We start from the raw sequence: 22,682 nt of genomic DNA, 5'->3' as shown, positions 1-22,682 counted from the left end.
CCTGAAAAAAATTTTAAAAGCAAGATATTAAATTGGTTCCGCCTTTACTTTGAAGCTTCACTCGCGCTACTATATACGGCATAGCTCATCATTCAAATGATCGCCTCGGCTTTGTTGTTGTTGTTGTAGCAGCATGAACATTCTCCATACTTACATACGGGGAATGCATTAAAAAATTATTTTTTTAATTCAAACTTTTTTCTGTCTTATAGATACATATTTTTAAGAATAATTTCAGAAATTTTTATTAAAAAAAAATTAAAACTCCTCTATTGTGACGTCATTACCGGTGACCCCTCGACATAACTCCTGACAGGATCATCAAAAATGAAAAAAAATCAAAAAAGAAAAGTAAAAATTGGAATTTTGGAATTTTGGAAGACATTTTTCCAAAAAAATTAAAATTTCGGTCAAATTTGCTTGAAATTTTGTTTTGTTTTTAAATACTTCTAATTGAAAAAAAAAACAAAAAATCCTTCGTCCAAGCACGAGTAAATTGTATATCGAACACCTGTGGAAAATTTCATTAAGATCGGTTTAGTAGCTTTCGAGAGCATTTGGCAACCGACTTTGAAAACACGGTTCCAAGAAAAACGCGTTTAAGATTTTGAGTAACAATAAAAGTGGCTTTGAGCGCACGCCTTCTAAAGACTGTTTCCCGAAACTGTTATTCGGATCGACTTGAAAATTTAGAATAATATTCCTGAGATGTTGTAGAAATTAATAAGCCAAAAAAAAATCGATTTTTTGAACCCACGAAACACATGTAACCCCTTAAGGACGCACATGTAGAGATATTCGGAGAAGTTGGAATTTCAAATATATATTTTTAAAGAGCATTTTTCATCTGCCCACAAATACACCATTCATTATATTTTCTTAGGTACAGATATCCCGAATTTTCCTTTGTATACATTGCAACTTCACTTTAAATCCATTTTCAAAACATCATTTGATTATGACGCCACAGGATTGCCACACAAACTTTCGAAAGTTATCATAAAGAGAAACCCCTTTTAGTTAAACGCACTTAAAAGTTTAGAGAGAAAGCCAAACGTTGAGAGGAGCTTTGAAATTCAAAATAGAGGTAAGTGAAACGGAAACATTGAGCTACTTTTAAAAAATAGGGATAAGAAAACTAAACAAACATTCTGGGAAAGAAGTCTCAAAGGATGTCATATTTGCGTGCACTTGTTAACGCCCCTTTGTTTGTCACAAATGAAGCAATACACAAGGACTTAGATATCCCATTTGTAAAGAGTGAAATTCTAAACTTTTCTAACAGATATCTTGCACGGCTGTCAAACCATGTAAATACGAATGCTATATGCTTATTAGACTCAAGTAATGAAACAATACGACTGAAGTGTAATCATATCTTAGACTTGCCATTTCTCTAATTTTGCTGAATTAAATTATTTATTCAACACTAAATAAAAAACAAAATACATAAGTTCCTATATGAAGATAAGCAACTCATTAGTACAATTGAAATTTAATACATTTAAGATCAAATATTAGAACAAATATCGTAATTTTATAAGTAGTTTTGCATTTGTGCAAATACTACCGCTGCTATTAGATTATAAGACCTAATTTGCTGAATATCATTATATTAAGATAGATTGCAAATAAAATACTTACATAAAAAAAAAAAAAAAAATATTTGTAATGAGTTAGATCGTACTATCGGTAAAAGTTGTTTAAGTTTATTTCGAAGGCCTTAAACGTCTTAGAGTACAAAGAAATTTCCACTATACCTTTTCTAATACGAATGAACTAGAAAAAAAGTAATTTTTTAGGAAGGTGGTCAATTTTGTATGGTACGTATATTCGAGAAAGCTTCACTATAATAATCTTGAAATTTTACTTCAAGAAAACTAAAATTCTAAATGAAACCTAAATGAAAAGTTTTTCCAAATTGGAAAGTCTTTACGCTTGTGTAGTTTTTTGTGCCTTCTGTCAAATTTATTACATTATTTATTTATTTATTTAAAACAGATCGTATCAGCGAAACTTTGTGGCCCTGGGGATTGGTTGTATCGACAATAGTAAAAACAAAGAACTAAACGAACCTCATATTTTTTACAAAAATTTTCACTAAGATAATTTTCTTAGAAATCACCTGATCGAATTATAACAAACAAAATGTAATGACAAAATTCCAAATAAATTGACATTTATTGGTCGTGCATTGCTAAACTCTGTATTATCACTATGTATGTAACATATGTATCAGTTAGCATGGATGGGTATTGTTCTTTTCTTAAGTACCACAGTAGTTTGCACACAGTTGACGCCCCGAGCTACAGACCACTCGGCTACCTGTTTACAAAGAAGGTGTCAGCTAAAACTTCTGCTGTCATATACGCTTTCGAATATCTTTCATTGAGTTTCGCGAAAATGCATTGTTAAAATGATCGAACAACAATAGAAAAGGTCAAAGATTTAAGAAGTGATGTAAAAACAAAGTAATTACTGTAGCTCGTAACCTCGCGCTATGACGCTTAGATTTTTTGCATACCGCCAGCGCGCGCATTGTTTTTTAAGTATGTACGTCAGTGTGTTAAGAAAGAGTGCATTGTTTTCTTTTTGTTATGCATGTTTTCAAGAGCATAAAACAAAACCATTAAATATGGGAAATAAGTTTTCTTCGGAAAATTGAATACTTCACTTTACTTAAAACTTAATCCTTTACTTGTCTTAACAGCCGATAAAGATAGTTTTTTTAAGTTTCATAGAAAACAAAATACAAACAATAGGAACTTAGAACAGATTTTGTTTGTTACTGTTGAACAGAATTTCCCACAAAGAAACATGGAATTTCCATTCCACCTGTCATTGGGTGCATTTTATATTTAATATTCTTGGGTATTTTCATCTTTGAGAGAGAGAGAGAGTGAATTTTCAGTTTTTCGAAACCCGTCACTTTATCAGGTGCAAAATATTACAATATGATTTATTTTCCATGCAGTTTTAAATAACTACAGTTACCAGAGTTACCAGCTTTGCATTTGCAACCACAATAAATAAAGATCAAAGACAATCTTCAAATGTGGTTGTTGCATTGAACTTGGAAAATGCTTGTCTTCTTATGGCGAAATATACAGACATATTTTGCTTGCGCCAGACGTGGCACTCCACATAAATTTCTTTTGTATGCTCCAAATGGGAAGGCCAGGCACTTACAACAATTTTGTTTATTATTATTTTAAATTGAATGCGACGCTTTTTTGCGCTTTCGGTTACATCGCAAACCGGTGACGATCAGCTGGAGTGGTTGGTTGGAGACTTTTCTTAAAGGACAATGCACATCGTATTTTATGCAATATTTTCACTATACTTAGGTAATTTACTGTTATTTACAAACCATTGCATTACCATTACCATTACAAACGACCAAAAGGCTTAAAGTTAACTAAGGAAATAAATAACTATAGCGGGTAACTTAAAAAGCGTACGGCAGAAATTTGAAAACTAAAAGTTTAGACCCTTAAAGATTTGAACACCTCTAATTGCTGGACGCATTCCGAAAAGATTTCGCAGATTTTACAATCCGCAGGGAGCTCCATATTTAGACAACACAGTGGAAAACTTTCTAGAGGAAACAAGATAATTGTGTGGGGTTGCAGGATCTAACTGACTGCGCTTTACAAAAAGGCGACGCTCTCTTACAAAATAACAAAGCCAATGAGGATGATAAGGCAGAGTCAAGCGGTCTGCAAGAACATGTGACTCGCAATCCCTTCGAATTCGCACACACAGAAATTGAGATAGCAACTGACACAAAAAGAGCAAGCAACTAATAAGCCGCGCTTGAGCCCAAAAGACACAATCAAAGGGTACCGGAATAGTTGTCGCAAACAAACGTTCAATTGTGCGCTCGTTGAGACCAGGTAGGTGAGAAAATGTCCCCTTAAAAAGGTATAAAAGGTGATACAACACAGTCTTTTGAATCAGTTATCGGTCTGAACTAGTGAGATAAGTATACTTACTATTTGTGTGTCAGAAAATTCTATTTAAAAACTAAAAATATGGACGCGTACCAAAATCCCAGACATGGCAGTTACAACTCTAGCGAAGCAAGCGGCCAAAACGACTCACCGCATCAGCAGCAAACGCCCACCGAGACATCGGGCATTGGTTGGAAAAAGTCACGTCCTGAAGAGAAAACCAACGCTCTACTCAAAGCATTGGAAGCATTTAATGTGTTCGAAACTCCAGATGAACTAAGTCATCGCGCAAAGATTTTGACTAAGCTTAATATGCTTGTGAGGAAGTGGATTAAAAATGTATCAATGGCAAAAAACATGTCCAAAGCAGATGCGAAAAAACTCGGAGGAAAAATTTACACTTTCGGTTCATACCGTTTGGGTGTACATGATAAGGGCGCTAATATTTATGCCCTCTGTGTCGCACCACGCAACATTGAACGCTCGGAGTTTTTTACGTCGTTCTTTGGATTGCTAAAGAAACAGCCAAAAGTAGCCGAATGTCGTTCAGTGGAAAATACCTCTGTACCGGTCATAAAAATGAAGTTTGATGGAGTTGAAATTGATTTGTTATTTGCGCGTCTTTCACCCAAAGAGATACCAGAGGATTTTAGTTTACGTGACGATAATCTACTTAAAGATTCAGATCCTCAATCGGTGCTCAGTTTAAATGGCTGTCGAGTGATTGACGAGATAATGGAGCTAGTGCCGAACAGAGAGAATTTTCGCTTAGCGCTGCGGTCGATTAAATTATGGGCAAAGAGTTAGTATGAATGAACTTTTAATAATTTGTTAAGCATAACTTAATTTTTCCCCTTTTTTCTCGTTTCAACTGCAGAGCATGGAATATATTCTAATTCATTCGGCTACTTTGGCTGTATAACTTGGGCAATTTTAGTGGCTCACACATGCCAATTTTATCCAAATGCAACAGCTTCTACGCTAGTCCAGAAATTCTTCAATATGTTCTCGCGCTGGAGATGGCCAGATCCAGTGCTGCTCAAGCGAACTGACATTGTCAATTTACAATCACCGGTAAGTAAAAGCGCGCAAATAATTGAATATTCATAAACAATTTTTAATTTCATTATTCGAATTTTGTTTCATAGGCTTTGTGTTCTCATCTAATGCCAATTATTACGCCCGCATATCCACAGTACAACTCCGCATTTAATGTGTCGGAGGCAACAAAGAAGGTTATAATTAATGAATTGAATAGAGGAATGGCCACCATGAACGTAATTATGTCTGATGGCGCTCCCTGGGATCTACTCTTCGAGGCGCCTAGCTTCTTTTATAGGTAGTTGCAACTAATACAATTGTATAATTGGTGCTGACATCTTAACCAACTTTCGCTTATACATTGCACATCTTTTCTTTTCAGGTATCATCACTTTATTGTGGTTCTGGTTACATCGCAAACCAGTCAAGATCAGCTGCAGTGGTGTGGCTTGGTCCAGTCAAAGATTCGTCTGTTGGTAGATGATGTACAGCATAAACACCACATGTCCTTAGTCCATGCAAATCCTACATGTTTTGAATACAAGAAAGATGACGTCCCCACTCAAAGTAACAGCGGCAAAGAGAATGAGCCGAGCGACAATCCAGCAGTTGATACGGCACCATTCTGTTCGATGCTGTTCATCGGTTTAGAATTCGAATATAAAGAGAAGAACTCCAAAGTGGACCTTACGGGGAGTTTTAAATATTTCGCCGAACGTATTACACAGCATGCGGTACGTTGCGAAAATTGTTTGATACAATTTAAAAAATTTGATTTATTAAGATCCTTTGAAGAGATTTGAAAATGTTTGTTTCTTTGCTTCTTTGTTTTTAGGTAAATAAAAAAATGCTGAGAGATGGGATGAATATTGAAGTGAAACGCATAAAACGAAAATCCCTTTCGCATTATTTGGATATGGACTTCATAAAGAGTCAGGGGAATATTAAGAAATCTATTTCAACCAAGCGTAATGGATTTGCGGCCGATCTGTCAACTGAGAAAGAGGTGGCGACTAAAAAGCGGCGCTTGAGTTGAGACAACATGAAAAACTCTAATTGATTGCATTTGCTTGGACGTAGTAATTACCGAAAAAAGCAGCTCTTCTACCTGTTTGATACTCTATCGTTGACGTGGTATTTGAATACTGATTACAATCCTGAAAGGGAGTTATTATTAACGACGCTAATAAAGGATTTCCAAGAATTATGCAGAAGAAACATTTTATAACATTAATTAGTGCATAAGAATTTATTCAATAAGATTTAAAAACAAATAGGTGACTATGTACGCATGTCTAAAATTAATTTAGATTAAATTATTTACTCCATCACATATCACGCATCGAAATATAAACAATAAAACAATAAATATTGAAGGGACTGAGAGCATAAACGAGTACATTTTTTCTTATTCATAAAATTTCTTATAAGTTTCATTTTTCAGGTTTTGTATTCGTATGTCCCTTCGTATAAATGTCCTTTCTTCGCTTTCTAAATTTTCTTTCCCCTTTCCTTGCACTTCTTTGTGTGCGTGTTTTTCTTCTTTGGCTTCTTCTTTTAGAAACGTCAATATTTTATTCTCCGCTACTTTGCGTTTTCGAAAAATCGCCCATCGGTGTAACCCAATTATTAAATTTTCCAAAAATACCTTCAAAGTTTTAAGTAACCGACGCTACGGAAACATTTAGAGGAACATCTTTACTCTAATAATTCTAAGCTTTTCGGTCATGAAAGCTATTTGCAATATTTGTCAAAGTTTTTTAAGTTCGCTCTTGAGGGAGATGGGTAAAAGTGGAACCCGATACTGCGGCCTGTAATATCATTCATGGTCTGAAAAATCCAAATATCTCTAATATAGTAACCAGCAATTTTTCTTCGAGAAAACTAAAAGTCTAAATGGAACCTGAATGAAAATATTTCTGAAATTCAAATGTCTTAAACTTTAGAATATAAATTTTAGCTATGCATTTAAAATGTTAAAATGTAAATAAGAATTATCCTCGAAAATCCTCGTAGCTAACTCCTCCCGTGGGCGCCGACTGAGCAATGGGCACCACTGGCTGCATTGCATGAGGTTAGGTTTAACCAGGTCTACCTGATTGCAATGTGGGCAGGTGATGTCTAGCTAAGATCGCTGTATGACCTCTCCTTCCTCTACGCGGTGACTAACTCTATATGTTATCCCAAGATGTGGTCGGGGGGATAATACAAAGATCAATGCTAATGAGGTTCCTGGCGGCTAGAAATAAAACGCTATGGGTTTAAGATCCCTGAAATAAAAACTCTTATGGAGGTAAACGTGGAAAACACACGGGTTAGGATATTAACCCAAACGTCGGTGGGAGAAGAGGGTGCTACCACCGGCGGGCACAGTGAAGACGGAAGCTGTGTCGCCAGAGGCCACACCTGTAGCATATGCAGATGACATAGCCATAGTCATGACTGGTAAATACCTAAACACCGTGAGTGACATAATGATAAAACGAATATGATACTTCTTACTAGAAGGTACAAGACCCCCTATTGGCAACCCCGAATCTAAACGACGTGGAACTAACTCTTAAAACCCACACAAAGTACCTTGGAGTAATTCTGGATAGTAAACTATCATGGAAGCAAAATATATTAGAGAGGAAGAAAAAGGTTAGTAAAGCACTATACGCATGCAAAAAGATGCTGGGAGTTACATGGGGCCTATCTCCTGCTAGAATATATTGGTGCTACTCAGCTATAGTAAAGCCAATATTACTACACGGCGCTCTGGTGTGGTGGACTGCGCTAAGAAGACCGGCATACAAAAAGCCTATGGAAAGTATTCACCGTCCAGGTGCACTTTGCACAGCAGGTGCATTGAGAACTACTCCAACGGCAGCGCTTGAAAGATTACTCAACTTGTCACCGATTGGTATTGCGGCGAAATGCCTAGCAGCTAAATCCGCCGTAAAACTCAGCGCGACAAGCGAATTGACCTGTAAAACATTCGGTCATAGCTCAATAGGCATTAGTTATAGGGCCCAAACGGACTATTGACTCCGAAATGCAATTGGGTGAAGAAATTCCGAACAACAACAGAAGAAGAGGGATGAAAAAAAGGAATGAAACCTAACCCAAATACTCTTAATATATTTACTGATTGCTCGAAAGTGTTAGACGGAGTAGGGGCAGGGATCTACTGCGCAGAGTTAGGCATCAGGCAGCCATTTACGCTTCCTAACCACATTTTCCCAATGTTCGCAATATTTTTGAAGCGCATGCTCGGAGGTCTTTTATAAGGAAGAAAATGCTCAACATCGTATGCAGAAAATGTGTAAAAAATCAACGCGATTTTGGCGCTACTTTTAATTTGCACTTTATTGCACCAGAGTTCAACGGACTAAGAAACTGCATACCCAAATTATTTCTAAAAATTAAAAAGAAAATTTATGTCATTTTTTTTAATTTGCACCCAGTTTGCGACTTGGATTTGTATGGATTTTCTAGGGGAATTAACTACATTTTCGTTAAAGAATTATTGGAGTTAAGTAAAAAAATGAAAATTGTCAATATTTCTCAATAAGTGTCTAGTTTTCTAAGAATTATGATTAAAAAGTTGAAAATCTTAAAACCAATTCTTTGAAATTTATTACATTTTTGTATATTTTTTTTTAAAGTTTGGCTCTTTGATTTATAAGATGTGGGTAATAAATTGAACTACATTTTTATAAACAATTAACGAATGAAAATGATTGCGAATATTATAAAAAGATTAAGTGGTTTAATTGTGGAAGCACCAGTGTATGTAAGGTGACCTGAAAAAAATTTTAAAAGCAAGATATTAAATTGGTTCCGCCTTTACTTTGAAGCTTCACTCGCGCTACTATATACGGCATAGCTCATCATTCAAATGATCGCCTCGGCTTTGTTGTTGTTGTTGTAGCAGCATGAACATTCTCCATACTTACATACGGGGAATGCATTAAAAAATTATTTTTTTAATTCAAACTATTTTCTGTCTTATAGATACATATTTTTAAGAATAATTTCAGAAATTTTTATTAAAAAAAAATTAAAACTCCTCTATTGTGACGTCATTACCGGTGACCCCTCGACATAACTCCTGACAGGATCATCAAAAATGAAAAAAAATCAAAAAAGAAAAGTAAAAATTGGAATTTTGGAATTTTGGAAGACATTTTTCCAAAAAAATTAAAATTTCGGTCAAATTTGCTTGAAATTGCTTGAAGCAGATGCGAAAAAACTCGGAGGAAAAATTTACACTTTCGGTTCATACCGTTTGGGTGTACATGATAAGGGCGCTAATATTTATGCCCTCTGTGTCGCACCACGCAACATTGAACGCTCGGAGTTTTTTACGTCGTTCTTTGGATTGCTAAAGAAACAGCCAAAAGTAGCCGAATGTCGTTCAGTGGAAAATACCTCTGTACCGGTCATAAAAATGAAGTTTGATGGAGTTGAAATTGATTTGTTATTTGCGCGTCTTTCACCCAAAGAGATACCAGAGGATTTTAGTTTACGTGACGATAATCTACTTAAAGATTCAGATCCTCAATCGGTGCTCAGTTTAAATGGCTGTCGAGTGATTGACGAGATAATGGAGCTAGTGCCGAACAGAGAGAATTTTCGCTTAGCGCTGCGGTCGATTAAATTATGGGCAAAGAGTTAGTATGAATGAACTTTTAATAATTTGTTAAGCATAACTTAATTTTTCCCCTTTTTTCTCGTTTCAACTGCAGAGCATGGAATATATTCTAATTCATTCGGCTACTTTGGCTGTATAACTTGGGCAATTTTAGTGGCTCACACATGCCAATTTTATCCAAATGCAACAGCTTCTACGCTAGTCCAGAAATTCTTCAATATGTTCTCGCGCTGGAGATGGCCAGATCCAGTGCTGCTCAAGCGAACTGACATTGTCAATTTACAATCACCGGTAAGTAAAAGCGCGCAAATAATTGAATATTGATAAACAATTTTTAATTTCATTATTCGAATTTTGTTTCATAGGCTTTGTGTTCTCATCTAATGCCAATTATTACGCCCGCATATCCACAGTACAACTCCGCATTTAATGTGTCGGAGGCAACAAAGAAGGTTATAATTAATGAATTGAATAGAGGAATGGCCACCATGAACGTAATTATGTCTGATGGCGCTCCCTGGGATCTACTCTTCGAGGCGCCTAGCTTCTTTTATAGGTAGTTGCAACTAATACAATTGTATAATTGGTGCTGACATCTTAACCAACTTTCGCTTATACATTGCACATCTTTTCTTTTCAGGTATCATCACTTTATTGTGGTTCTGGTTACATCGCAAACCAGTCAAGATCAGCTGCAGTGGTCCGGTCAAAGATTCGTCTGTTGGTAGATGATGTACAGCATAAACACCACATGTCCTTAGTCCATGCAAATCCTACATGTTTTGAATACAAGAAAGATTACGTCCCCACTCAAAGTAACAGCGGCAAAGAGAATGAGCCGAGCGACAATCCAGCAGTTGATACGGCACCATTCTGTTCGATGCTGTTCATCGGTTTAGAATTCGAATATAAAGAGAAGAACTCCAAAGTGGACCTTACGGGGAGTTTTAAATATTTCGCCGAACGTATTACACAGCATGCGGTACGTTGCGAAAATTGTTTGATACAATTTAAAAAATTTGATTTATTAAGATCCTTTGAAGAGATTTGAAAATGTTTGTTTCTTTGCTTCTTTGTTTTTAGGTAAATAAAAAAATGCTGAGAGATGGGATGAATATTGAAGTGAAACGCATAAAACGAAAATCCCTTTCGCATTATTTGGATATGGACTTCATAAAGAGTCAGGGGAATATTAAGAAATCTATTTCAACCAAGCGTAATGGATTTGCGGCCGATCTGTCAACTGAGAAAGAGGTGGCGACTAAAAAGCGGCGCTTGAGTTGAGACAACATGAAAAACTCTAATTGATTGCATTTGCTTGGACGTAGTAATTACCGAAAAAAGCAGCTCTTCTACCTGTTTGATACTCTATCGTTGACGTGGTATTTGAATACTGATTACAATCCTGAAAGGGAGTTATTATTAACGACGCTAATAAAGGATTTCCAAGAATTATGCAGAAGAAACATTTTATAACATTAATTAGTGCATAAGAATTTATTCAATAAGATTTAAAAACAAATAGGTGACTATGTACGCATGTCTAAAATTAATTTAGATTAAATTATTTACTCCATCACATATCACGCATCGAAATATAAACAATAAAACAATAAATATTGAAGGGACTGAGAGCATAAACGAGTACATTTTTTCTTATTCATAAAATTTCTTATAAGTTTCATTTTTCAGGTTTTGTATTCGTATGTCCCTTCGTATAAATGTCCTTTCTTCGATTTCTAAATTTTCTTTCCCCTTTCCTTGCACTTCTTTGTGTGCGTGTTTTTCTTCTTTGGCTTCTTCTTTTAGAAACGTCAATATTTTATTCTCCGCTACTTTGCGTTTTCGAAAAATCGCCCATCGGTGTAACCCAATTATTAAATTTTCCAAAAATACCTTCAAAGTTTTAAGTAACCGACGCTACGGAAACATTTAGAGGAACATCTTTACTCTAATAATTCTAAGCTTTTCGGTCATGAAAGCTATTTGCAATATTTGTCAAAGTTTTTTAAGTTTGCTCTTGAGGGAGATGGGTAAAAGTGGAACCCGATACTGCGGCCTGTAATATCATTCATGGTCTGAAAAATCCAAATATCTCTAATATAGTAACCAGCAATTTTTCTTCGAGAAAACTAAAAGTCTAAATGGAACCTGAATGAAAATATTTCTGAAATTCAAATGTCTTAAACTTTAGAATATAAATTTTAGCTATGCATTTAAAATGTTAAAATGTAAATAAGAATTATCCTCGAAAATCCTCGTAGCTAACTCCTCCCGTGGGCGCCGACTGAGCAATGGGCACCACTGGCTGCATTGCATGAGGTTAGGTTTAACCAGGTCTACCTGATTGCAATGTGGGCAGGTGATGTCTAGCTAAGATCGCTGTATGACCTCTCCTTCCTCTACGCGGTGACTAACTCTATATGTTATCCCAAGATGTGGTCGGGGGGATAATACAAAGATCAATGCTAATGAGGTTCCTGGCGGCTAGAAATAAAACGCTATGGGTTTAAGATCCCTGAAATAAAAACTCTTATGGAGGTAAACGTGGAAAACACACGGGTTAGGATATTAACCCAAACGTCGGTGGGAGAAGAGGGTGCTACCACCGGCGGGCACAGTGAAGACGGAAGCTGTGTCGCCAGAGGCCACACCTGTAGCATATGCAGATGACATAGCCATAGTAATGACTGGTAAATACCTAAACACCGTGAGTGACATAATGATAAAACGAATATGATACTTCTTACTAGAAGGTACAAGACCCCCTATTGGCAACCCCGAATCTAAACGACGTGGAACTAACTCTTAAAACCCACACTAAGTACCTTGGAGTAATTCTGGATAGTAAACTATCATGGAAGCAAAATATATTAGAGAGGAAGAAAAAGGTTAGTAAAGCACTATACGCATGCAAAAAGATGCTGGGAGTTACATGGGGCCTATCTCCTGCTAGAATATATTGGTGCTACTCAGCTATAGTAAAGCCAATATTACTACACGGCGCTCTGGTGTGGTGGACTGCGCTAAGAAGACCGGCATACAAAAAGCCTATGGAAAGTATTCACCGTCCAGGTGCACTTTGCACAGCAGGTGCATTGAGAACTACTCCAACGGCAGCGCTTGAAAGAATACTCAACTTGTCACCGATTGGTATTGCGGCGAAATGCCTAGCAGCTAAATCCGCCGTAAAACTCAGCGCGACAAGCGAATTGACCTGTAAAACATTCGGTCATAGCTCAATAGGCATTAGTTATAGGGCCCAAACGGACTATTGACTCCGAAATGCAATTGGGTGAAGAAATTCCGAACAACAACAGAAGAAGAGGGATGAAAAAAAGGAATGAAACCTAACCCAAATACTCTTAATATATTTACTGATTGCTCGAAAGTGTTAGACGGAGTAGGGGCAGGGATCTACTGCGCAGAGTTAGGCATCAGGCAGCCATTTACGCTTCCTAACCACATTTTCCCAATGTTCGCAATATTTTTGAAGCGCATGCTCGGAGGTCTTTTATAAGGAAGAAAATGCTCAACATCGTATGCAGAAAATGTGTAAAAAATCAACGCGATTTTGGCGCTACTTTTAATTTGCACTTTATTGCACCAGAGTTCAACGGACTAAGAAACTGCATACCCAAATTATTTCTAAAAATTAAAAAGAAAATTTATGTCATTTTTTTTAATTTGCACCCAGTTTGCAACTTGGATTTGTATGGATTTTCTAGGGGAATTAACTACATTTTCGTTAAAGAATTATTGGAGTTAAGTAAAAAAATGAAAATTGTCAATATTTCTCAATAAGTGTCTAGTTTTCTAAGAATTATGATTAAAAAGTTGAAAATCTTAAAACCAATTCTTTGAAATTTATTACATTTTTGTATATTTTTTTTTAAAGTTTGGCTCTTTGATTTATAAGATGTGGGTAATAAATTGAACTACATTTTTATAAACAATTAACGAATGAAAATGATTGCGAATATTATAAAAAGATTAAGTGGTTTAATTGTGGAAGCACCAGTGTATGTAAGGTGACCTGAAAAAAATTTTAAAAGCAAGATATTAAATTGGTTCCGCCTTTACTTTGAAGCTTCACTCGCGCTACTATATACGGCATAGCTCATCATTCAAATGATCGCCTCGGCTTTGTTGTTGTTGTTGTAGCAGCATGAACATTCTCCATACTTACATACGGGGAATGCATTAAAAAATTATTTTTTTAATTCAAACTATTTTCTGTCTTATAGATACATATTTTTAAGAATAATTTCAGAAATTTTTATTAAAAAAAAATTAAAACTCCTCTATTGTGACGTCATTACCGGTGACCCCTCGACATAACTCCTGACAGGATCATCAAAAATGAAAAAAAATCAAAAAAGAAAAGTAAAAATTGGAATTTTGGAATTTTGGAAGACATTTTTCCAAAAAAATTAAAATTTCGGTCAAATTTGCTTGAAATTTTGTTTTGTTTTTAAATACTTCTAATTGAAAAAAAAAACAAAAAATCCTTCGTCCAAGCACGAGTAAATTGTATATCGAACACCTGTGGAAAATTTCATTAAGATCGGTTTAGTAGCTTTCGAGAGCATTTGGCAACCGACTTTGAAAACACGGTTCCGAGAAAAACGCGTTTAAGATTTTGAGTAACAATAAAAGTGGCTTTGAGCGCACGCCTTCTAAAGACTGTTTCCCGAAACTGTTATTCGGATCGACTTGAAAATTTAGAATAATATTCCTGAGATGTTGTAGAAATTAATAAGCCAAAAAAAAATCGATTTTTTGAACCCACGAAACACATGTAACCCCTTAAGGACGCAAATGTAGAGATATTCGGAGAAGTTGGAATTTCAAATATATATTTTTAAAGAGCATTTTTCATCTGCCCACAAATACGCCATTCATTATATTTTCTTAGGTACAGATATCCCGAATTGTCCTTTGTATACATTGCAACTTCACTTTAAATCCATTTTCAAAACATCATTTGATTATGACGCCACAGGATTGCCACACAAACTTTCGAAAGTTATCATAAAGAGAAACCCCTTTTAGTTAAACGCACTTAAAAGTTTAGGGAGAAAGCCAAACGTTGAGAGGAGCTTTGAAATTCAAAATAGAGGTAAGTGAAACGGAAACATTGAGCTACTTTTAAAAAATAGGGATAAGAAAACTAAACAAACATTCTGGGAAAGAAGTCTCAAAGGATGTCATATTTGCGTGCACTTATTAACGCCCCTTGGTTTGTCACAAATGAAGCAATACACAAGGACTTAGATATCCCATTTGTAAAGAGTGAAATTCTAAACTTTTCTAACAGATATCTTGCACGGCTGTCAAACCATGTAAATACGAATGCTATATGCTTATTAGACTCAAGTAATGAAACAATACGACTGAAGTGTAATCATATCTTAGACTTGCCATTTCTCTAATTTTGCTGAATTAAATTATTTATTCAACACTAAATAAAAAACAAAATACATAAATTCCTATATGAAGATAAGCAACTCATTAGTACAATTGAAATTTAATACATTTAAGATCAAATATTAGAACAAATATCGTAATTTTATAAGTAGTTTTGCATTTGTGCAAATACTACCGCTGCTATTAGATTATAAGACCTAATTTGCTGAATATCATTATATTAAGATAGATTGCAAATAAAATACTTACATAAAAAAAAAAAAAAAAAAAATATTTGTAATGAGTTAGATCGTACTATCGGTAAAAGTTGTTTAAGTTTATTTCGAAGGCCTTAAACGTCTTAGAGTACAAAGAAATTTCCACTATACCTTTTCAAATACGAATGAACTAGAAAAAAAAGTAATTTTTTAGGAAGGTGGTCAATTTTGTATGGTACGTATATTCGAGAAAGCTTCACTATAATAATCTTGAAATTTTACTTCAAGAAAACTAAAATTCTAAATGAAACCTAAATGAAAAGTTTTTCCAAAATGGAAAGTCTTTACGCTTGTGTAGTTTTTTGTGCCTTCTGTCAAATTAATTACATTATTTATTTATTTATTTAAAACAGATCGTATCAGCGAAACTTTGTGGCCCTGGGGATTGGTTGTATCGACAATAGTAAAAACAAAGAACTAAACGAACCTCATATTTTTTACAAAAATTTTCACTAAGATAATTTTCTTAGAAATCACCTGATCGAATTATAACAAACAAAATGTAATGACAAAATTCCAAATAAATTGATTCCAAGTATTATCACTATGTATGTAACATATGTATCAGTTAGCATGGATGGGTATTGTTCTTTTCTTAAGTACCACAGTAGTTTGCACACAGTTGACGCCCCGAGCTACAGACCACTCGGCTACCTGTTTACAAAGAAGGTGTCAGCTAAAACTTCTGCTGTCATATACGCTTTCGAATATCTTTCATTGAGTTTCGCGAAAATGCATTGTTAAAATGATCGAACAACAATAGAAAAGGTCAAAGATTTAAGAAGTGATGTAAAAACAAAGTAATTACTGTAGCTCGTAACCTCGCGCTATGACGCTTAGATTTTTTGCATACCGACAGCGCGCGCATTGTTTGTAAGTATGTACGTCAGTGTGTTAAGAAAGAGTGCATTGTTTTCTTTTTGTTATGCATGTTTTCAAGAGCATAAAACAAAACCATTAAATATGGGAAATAAGTTTTCTTCGGAAAATTGAATACTTCACTTTACTTAAAACTTAATCCTTTACTTGTCTTAACAGCCGATAAAGATAGTTTTTTTTAAGTTTCATAGAAAACAAAATACAAACAATAGGAACTTAGAACAGATTTTGTTTGTTACTGTTGAACAGAATTTCCCACAAAGAAACATGGAATTTCCATTCCACCTGTCATCGGGTGCATTTTATATTTAATATTCTTGGGTATTTTCATCTTTGAGAGAGAGAGAGAGTGAATTTTCAGTTTTTCGAAACCCGTCACTTTATCAGGTGCAAAATATTACAATATGATTTATTTTCCATGCAGTTTTAAATAACTACAGTTACCAGAGTTACCAGCTTTGCATTTGCAACCACAATAAATAAAGATCAAAGACAATCTTCAAATGTGGTTGTTGCATTGAACTTGGAAAATGCTTGTCTTCTTATGGCGAAATATACAGACATATTTTGCTTGCGCCAGACGTGGCACTCCACATAAATTTCTTTTGTATGCTCCAAATGGGAAGGCCAGGCACTTACAACAATTTTGTTTATTATTATTTTAAATTGAATGCGACGCTTTTTTGCGCTTTCGGTTACATCGCAAACCGGTGACGATCAGCTGGAGTGGTTGGTTGGAGACTTTTCTTAAAGGACAATGCACATCGTATTTTATGCAATATTTTCACTATACTTAGGTAATTTACTGTTATTTACAAACCATTGCATTACCATTACCATTACAAACGACCAAAAGGCTTAAAGTTAACTAAGGAAATAAATAACTATAGCGGGTAACTTAAAAAGCGTACGGCAGAAATTTGAAAACTAAAAGTTTAGACCCTTAAAGATTTGAACACCTCTAATTGCTGGACGCATTCCGAAAAGATTTCGCAGATTTTACAATCCGCAGGGAGCTCCATATTTAGACAACACAGTGGAAAACTTTCTAGAGGAAACAAGATAATTGTGTGGGGTTGCAGGATCTAACTGACTGCGCTTTACAAAAAGGCGACGCTCTCTTACAAAATAACAAAGCCAAGACTCGCAATCCCTTCGAATTCGCACACACAGAAATTGAGATAGCAACTGACACAAAAAGAGCAAGCAACTAATAAGCCGCGCTTGAGCCCAAAAGACACAATCAAAGGGTACCGGAACATTTGTCGCAAACAAACGTTCAATTGTGCGCTCGTTGAGACCAGGTAGGTGAGAAAATGTCCCCTTAAAAAGGTATAAAAGGTGATACAACACAGTCTTTTGAATCAGTTATCGGTTTGAGCTAGTGAGATAAGTATACTTACTATTTGTGTGTCAGAAAATTCTATTTAAAAACTAAAAATATGGACGCGTACCAAAATCCCAGACATGGCAGTTACAACTCTAGCGAAGCAAGCGGCCAAAACGACTCACCGCATCAGCAGCAAACGCCCACCGAGACATCGGGCATTGGTTGGAAAAAGTCACGTCCTGAAGAGAAAACCAACGCTCTACTCAAAGCATTGGAAGCATTTAATGTGTTCGAAACTCCAGATGAACTAAGTCATCGTACAAAGATTTTGACTAAGCTTAATATGCTTGTGAGGAAGTGGATTAAAAATGTATCAATGGCAAAAAACATGTCCAAAGCAGATGCGAAAAAACTCGGAGGAAAAATTTACACTTTCGGTTCATACCGTTTGGGTGTACATGATAAGGGCGCTAATATTTATGCCCTCTGTGTCGCACCACGCAACATTGAACGCTCGGAGTTTTTTACGTCGTTCTTTGGATTGCTAAAGAAACAGCCAAAAGTAGCCGAATGTCGTTCAGTGGAAAATACCTCTGTACCGGTCATAAAAATGAAGTTTGATGGAGTTGAAATTGATTTGTTATTTGCGCGTCTTTCACCCAAAGAGATACCAGAGGATTTTAGTTTACGTGACGATAATCTACTTAAAGATTCAGATCCTCAATCGGTGCTCAGTTTAAATGACTGTCGAGTGACTGACGAGATAATGGAGCTAGTGCCGAACAGAGAGAATTTTCGCTTAGCGCTGCGGTCGATTAAATTATGGGCAAAGGGTTAGTATGAATGAACTTTTAATAATTTGTTAAGCATAACTTAATTTTTCCCCTTTTTTCTCGTTTCAACTGCAGAGCATGGAATATATTCTAATTCATTCGGCTACTTTGGCTGTATAACTTGGGCAATTTTAGTGGCTCACACATGCCAATTTTATCCAAATGCAACAGCTTCTACGCTAGTCCAGAAATTCTTCAATATGTTCTCGCGCTGGAGATGGCCAGATCCAGTGCTGCTCAAGCGAACTGACATTGTCAATTTACAATCACCGGTAAGTAAAAACGCGCAAATAATTGAATATTGATAAACAATTTTTAATTTCATTATTCGAATTTTGTTTCATAGGCTTTGTGTTCTCATCTAATGCCAATTATTACGCCCGCATATCCACAGTACAACTCCGCATTTAATGTGTCGGAGGCAACAAAGAAGGTTATAATTAATGAATTGAATAGAGGAATGGCCACCATGAACGTAATTATGTCTGATGGCGCTCCCTGGGATCTACTCTTCGAGGCGCCTAGCTTCTTTTATAGGTAGTTGCAACTAATACAATTGTATAATTGGTGCTGACATCTTAACCAACTTTCGCTTATACATTGCACATCTTTTCTTTTCAGGTATCATCACTTTATTGTGGTTCTGGTTACATCGCAAACCAGTGAAGATCAGCTGCAGTGGTGTGGCTTGGTCCAGTCAAAGATTCGTCTGTTGGTAGATGATGTACAGCATAAACACCACATGTCCTTAGTCCATGCAAATCCTACATGTTTTGAATACAAGAAAGATGACGTCCCCACTCAAAGTAACAGCGGCAAAGAGAATGAGCCAAGCGACAATCCAGCAGTTGATACGGCACCATTCTGTTCGATGCTGTTCATCGGTTTAGAATTCGAATATAAAGAGAAGAACTCCAAAGTGGACCTTACGGGGAGTTTTAAATATTTCGCCGAACGTATTACACAGCATGCGGTACGTTGCGAAAATTGTTTGATACAATTTAAAAATTTGTATTTATTAAAATCCTTTGAAGAGATTTGAAAATGTTTGTTTCTTTGTTTCTTTGTTTTTAGGTAAATAAAAAAATGCTGAGAGATGGGATGAATATTGAAGTGAAACGCATAAAACGAAAATCCCTTTCGCATTATTTGGATATGGACTTCATAAAGAGTCAGGGGAATATTAAGAAATATATTTCAACCAAGCGTAATGGATTTGCGGCCGATCTGTCAACTGAGAAAGAGGTGGCGACTAAAAAGCGGCGCTTGAGTTGAGACAACATGAAAAACTCTAATTGATTGCATTTGCTTGGACGTAGTAATTACCGAAAAAAGCAGCTCTTCTACTTGTTTGATACTCTATCGTTGACGTGGTATTTGAATACTGATTACAATCCTGAAAGGGAGTTATTATTAACGACGCTAATAAAGGATTTCCAAGAATTATGCAGAAGAAACATTTTATAACATTAATTAGTGCATAAGAATTTATTCAATAAGATTTAAAAACAAATAGGTGACTATGTATGCATGTCTAAAATTAATTTAGATTAAATTATTTACTCCATCACATATCACGTATCGAAATATAAACAATAAAAAAATAAATATTGAAGGGACTGAGAGCATAAACGAGTACATTTTTTCTTATTCATAAAATTTCTTATAAGTTTCATTTTTCAGGTTTTGTATTCGTATGTCCCTTCGTATAAATGTCCTTTCTTCGATTTCTAAATTTTCTTTCCCCTTTCCTTGCACTTATTTGTGTGCGTGTTTTTCTTCTTTGGCTTCTTCTTTTAGAAACGTCAATATTTTATTCTCCGCTACTTTGCGTTTTCGAAAAATCGCCCATCGGTGTAACCCAATTATTAAATTTTCCAAAAATACCTTCAAAGTTTTAAGTAACCGACGCTACGGAAACATTTAGAGGAACATCTTTACTCTAATAATTCTAAGCTTTTCGGTCATGAAAGCTATTTGCAATATTTGTCAAAGTTTTTTAAGTTTGCTCTTGAGGGAGATGGGTAAAAGTGGAACCCGATACTGCGGCCTGTAATATCATTCATGGTCTGAAAAATCCAAATATCTCTAATATAGTAACCAGCAATTTTTCTTCGAGAAAACTAAAAGTCTAAATGGAACCTGAATGAAAATATTTCTGAAATTCAAATGTCTTAAACTTTAGAATATAAATTTTAGCTATGCATTTAAAATGTTAAAATGTAAATAAGAATTATCCTCGAAAATCCTCGTAGCTAACTCCTCCCGTGGGCGCCGACTGAGCAATGGGCACCACTGGCTGCATTGCATGAGGTTAGGTTTAACCAGGTCTACCTGATTGCAATGTGGGCAGGTGATGTCTAGCTAAGATCGCTGTATGACCTCTCCTTCCTCTACGCGGTGACTAACTCTATATGTTATCCCAAGATGTGGTCGGGGGGATAATACAAAGATCAATGCTAATGAGGTTCCTGGCGGCTAGAAATAAAACGCTATGGGTTTAAGATCCCTGAAATAAAAACTCTTATGGAGGTAAACGTGGAAAACACACGGGTTAGGATATTAACCCAAACGTCGGTGGGAGAAGAGGGTGCTACCACCGGCGGGCACAGTGAAGACGGAAGCTGTGTCGCCAGAGGCCACACCTGTAGCATATACAGATGACATAGCCATAGTAATGACTGGTAAATACCTAAACACCGTGAGTGACATAATGATAAAACGAATATGATACTTCTTACTAGAAGGTACAAGACCCCCTATTGGCAACCCCGAATCTAAACGACGTGGAACTAACTCTTAAAACCCACACAAAGTACCTTGGAGTAATTCTGGATAGTAAACTATCATGGAAGCAAAATATATTAGAGAGGAAGAAAAAGGTTAGTAAAGCACTATACGCATGCAAAAAGATGCTGGGAGTTACATGGGGCCTATCTCCTGCTAGAATATATTGGTGCTACTCAGCTATAGTAAAGCCAATATTACTACACGGCGCTCTGGTGTGGTGGACTGCGCTAAGAAGACCGGCATACAAAAAGCCTATGGAAAGTATTCACCGTCCAGGTGCACTTTGCACAGCAGGTGCATTGAGAACTACTCCAACGGCAGCGCTTGAAAGAATACTCAACTTGTCACCGATTGATATTGCGGCGAAATGCCTAGCAGCTAAATCCGCCGTAAAACTCAGCGCGACAGGCGAATTGACCTGTAAAACATTCGGTCATAGCTCAATAGGCATTAGTTATAGGGCCCAAACGGACTATTGACTCCGAAATGCAATTGGGTGAAGAAATTCCGAACAACAACAGAAGAAGAGGGATGAAAAAAAGGAATGAAACCTAACCCAAATACTCTTAATATATTTACTGATTGCTCGAAAATGTTAGACGGAGTAGGGCCAGGGATCTACTGCGCAGAGTTAGGCATCAGGCAGCCATTTAAGCTTCCTAACCACATTTTCCCAATGTTCGCAATATTTTTGAAGCGCATGCTCGGAGGTATTTTATAAGGAAGAAAATGCTCAACATCGTATGCAGAAAATGTGTAAAAAATCAACGCGATTTTGGCGCTACTTTTAATTTGCACTTTATTGCACCAGAGTTCAACGGACTAAGAAACTGCATACCCAAATTATTTCTAAAAATTAAAAAGAAAATTTATGTCATTTTTTTTAATTTGCACCCAGTTTGCTACTTGGATTTGTATGGATTTTCTAGGGGAATTAACTACATTTTCGTTAAAGAATTATTGGAGTTAAGTAAAAAAATGAAAATTGTCAATATTTCTCAATAAGTGTCTAGTTTTCTAAGAATTATGATTAAAAAGTTGAAAATCTTAAAACCAATTCTTTGAAATTTATTACATTTTTGTATATTTTTTTTTAAAGTTTGGCTCTTTGATTTATAAGATGTGGGTAATAAATTGAACTACATTTTTATAAACAATTAACGAATGAAAATGATTGCGAATATTATAAAAAGATTAAGTGGTTTAATTGTGGAAGCACCAGTGTATGTAAGGTGACCTGAAAAAAATTTTAAAAGCAAGATATTAAATTGGTTCCGCCTTTACTTTGAAGCTTCACTCGCGCTACTATATACGGCATAGCTCATCATTCAAATGATCGCCTCGGCTTTGTTGTTGTTGTTGTAGCAGCATGAACATTCTCCATACTTACATACGGGGAATGCATTAAAAAATTATTTTTTTAATTCAAACTTTTTTCTGTCTTATAGATACATATTTTTAAGAATAATTTCAGAAATTTTTATTAAAAAAAAATTAAAACTCCTCTATTGTGACGTCATTACCGGTGAC

General features: G+C 35.7%; 4 protein-coding genes across 4 annotated transcripts; all 4 read left to right on the top strand.

The window, feature by feature from the left end:
* The first annotated feature begins 3,976 nt into the window (after positions 1 to 3,976).
* Positions 3,977 to 6,051, top strand: LOC128866378 (poly(A) polymerase type 3-like). Its single transcript, XM_054107059.1, has 5 exons — positions 3,977 to 4,755; positions 4,831 to 5,027; positions 5,102 to 5,292; positions 5,377 to 5,728; positions 5,830 to 6,051. The coding sequence occupies exons 1-5, from the start codon at positions 4,035 to 4,037 to the stop codon at positions 6,028 to 6,030; spliced, it is 1,662 nt and encodes a 553-aa protein (XP_053963034.1). The 5' UTR covers positions 3,977 to 4,034; the 3' UTR covers positions 6,031 to 6,051.
* Positions 6,052 to 7,667: 1,616 nt separating this feature from the next.
* Positions 7,668 to 10,100, top strand: LOC128867021 (poly(A) polymerase type 3-like; the record flags this gene model as incomplete). Its single annotated transcript, XM_054108113.1, has 4 exons — positions 7,668 to 7,965; positions 9,221 to 9,652; positions 9,728 to 9,924; positions 9,999 to 10,100. Coding segments are annotated over exons 1-4 (1,029 nt in total), but the record flags the coding sequence as incomplete, so codon positions are not given.
* A 284-nt stretch (positions 10,101 to 10,384) lies between these two features.
* LOC128867020 (poly(A) polymerase gamma-like) lies at positions 10,385 to 10,938 on the top strand. The gene is made up of 2 exons (XM_054108112.1): positions 10,385 to 10,615; positions 10,717 to 10,938. The coding sequence occupies exons 1-2, from the start codon at positions 10,385 to 10,387 to the stop codon at positions 10,915 to 10,917; spliced, it is 432 nt and encodes a 143-aa protein (XP_053964087.1). The 3' UTR covers positions 10,918 to 10,938.
* Positions 10,939 to 17,632: 6,694 nt separating this feature from the next.
* On the top strand, positions 17,633 to 19,998 carry LOC128868057 (poly(A) polymerase type 3-like). The gene is made up of 5 exons (XM_054109786.1): positions 17,633 to 18,362; positions 18,438 to 18,634; positions 18,709 to 18,899; positions 18,984 to 19,335; positions 19,437 to 19,998. Exons 1-5 carry the CDS (start codon positions 17,642 to 17,644, stop codon positions 19,635 to 19,637), a joined length of 1,662 nt encoding a protein of 553 aa, XP_053965761.1. The 5' UTR covers positions 17,633 to 17,641; the 3' UTR covers positions 19,638 to 19,998.
* The last annotated feature ends 2,684 nt before the right edge of the window (positions 19,999 to 22,682 follow it).

Source organism: Anastrepha ludens, chromosome 6, assembly GCF_028408465.1.
Source record: "Anastrepha ludens isolate Willacy chromosome 6, idAnaLude1.1, whole genome shotgun sequence".
NCBI classification, from domain to species: Eukaryota; Metazoa; Arthropoda; class Insecta; order Diptera; family Tephritidae; genus Anastrepha; species Anastrepha ludens.
This window is presented reverse-complemented; position numbering and strand designations above follow the sequence as displayed.

Coding starts and splice junctions, on each gene's coding strand:
- LOC128866378 (XM_054107059.1), top strand. CDS start 4,035: ATGGACGCGTACCAAAATCCCAGACATGGCAGTTACAACTCTAGCGAA. Junction 4,756..4,830: donor GATTAAATTATGGGCAAAGA/GTTAGTATGAAT, acceptor TTTCAACTGCAG/AGCATGGAATATATTCTAAT. Junction 5,028..5,101: donor TTGTCAATTTACAATCACCG/GTAAGTAAAAGC, acceptor TTTGTTTCATAG/GCTTTGTGTTCTCATCTAAT.
- LOC128868057 (XM_054109786.1), top strand. CDS start 17,642: ATGGACGCGTACCAAAATCCCAGACATGGCAGTTACAACTCTAGCGAA. Junction 18,900..18,983: donor GCGCCTAGCTTCTTTTATAG/GTAGTTGCAACT, acceptor TTTTCTTTTCAG/GTATCATCACTTTATTGTGG. Junction 19,336..19,436: donor AACGTATTACACAGCATGCG/GTACGTTGCGAA, acceptor CTTTGTTTTTAG/GTAAATAAAAAAATGCTGAG.
- LOC128867020 (XM_054108112.1), top strand. CDS start 10,385: ATGTCCTTAGTCCATGCAAATCCTACATGTTTTGAATACAAGAAAGAT. Junction 10,616..10,716: donor AACGTATTACACAGCATGCG/GTACGTTGCGAA, acceptor CTTTGTTTTTAG/GTAAATAAAAAAATGCTGAG.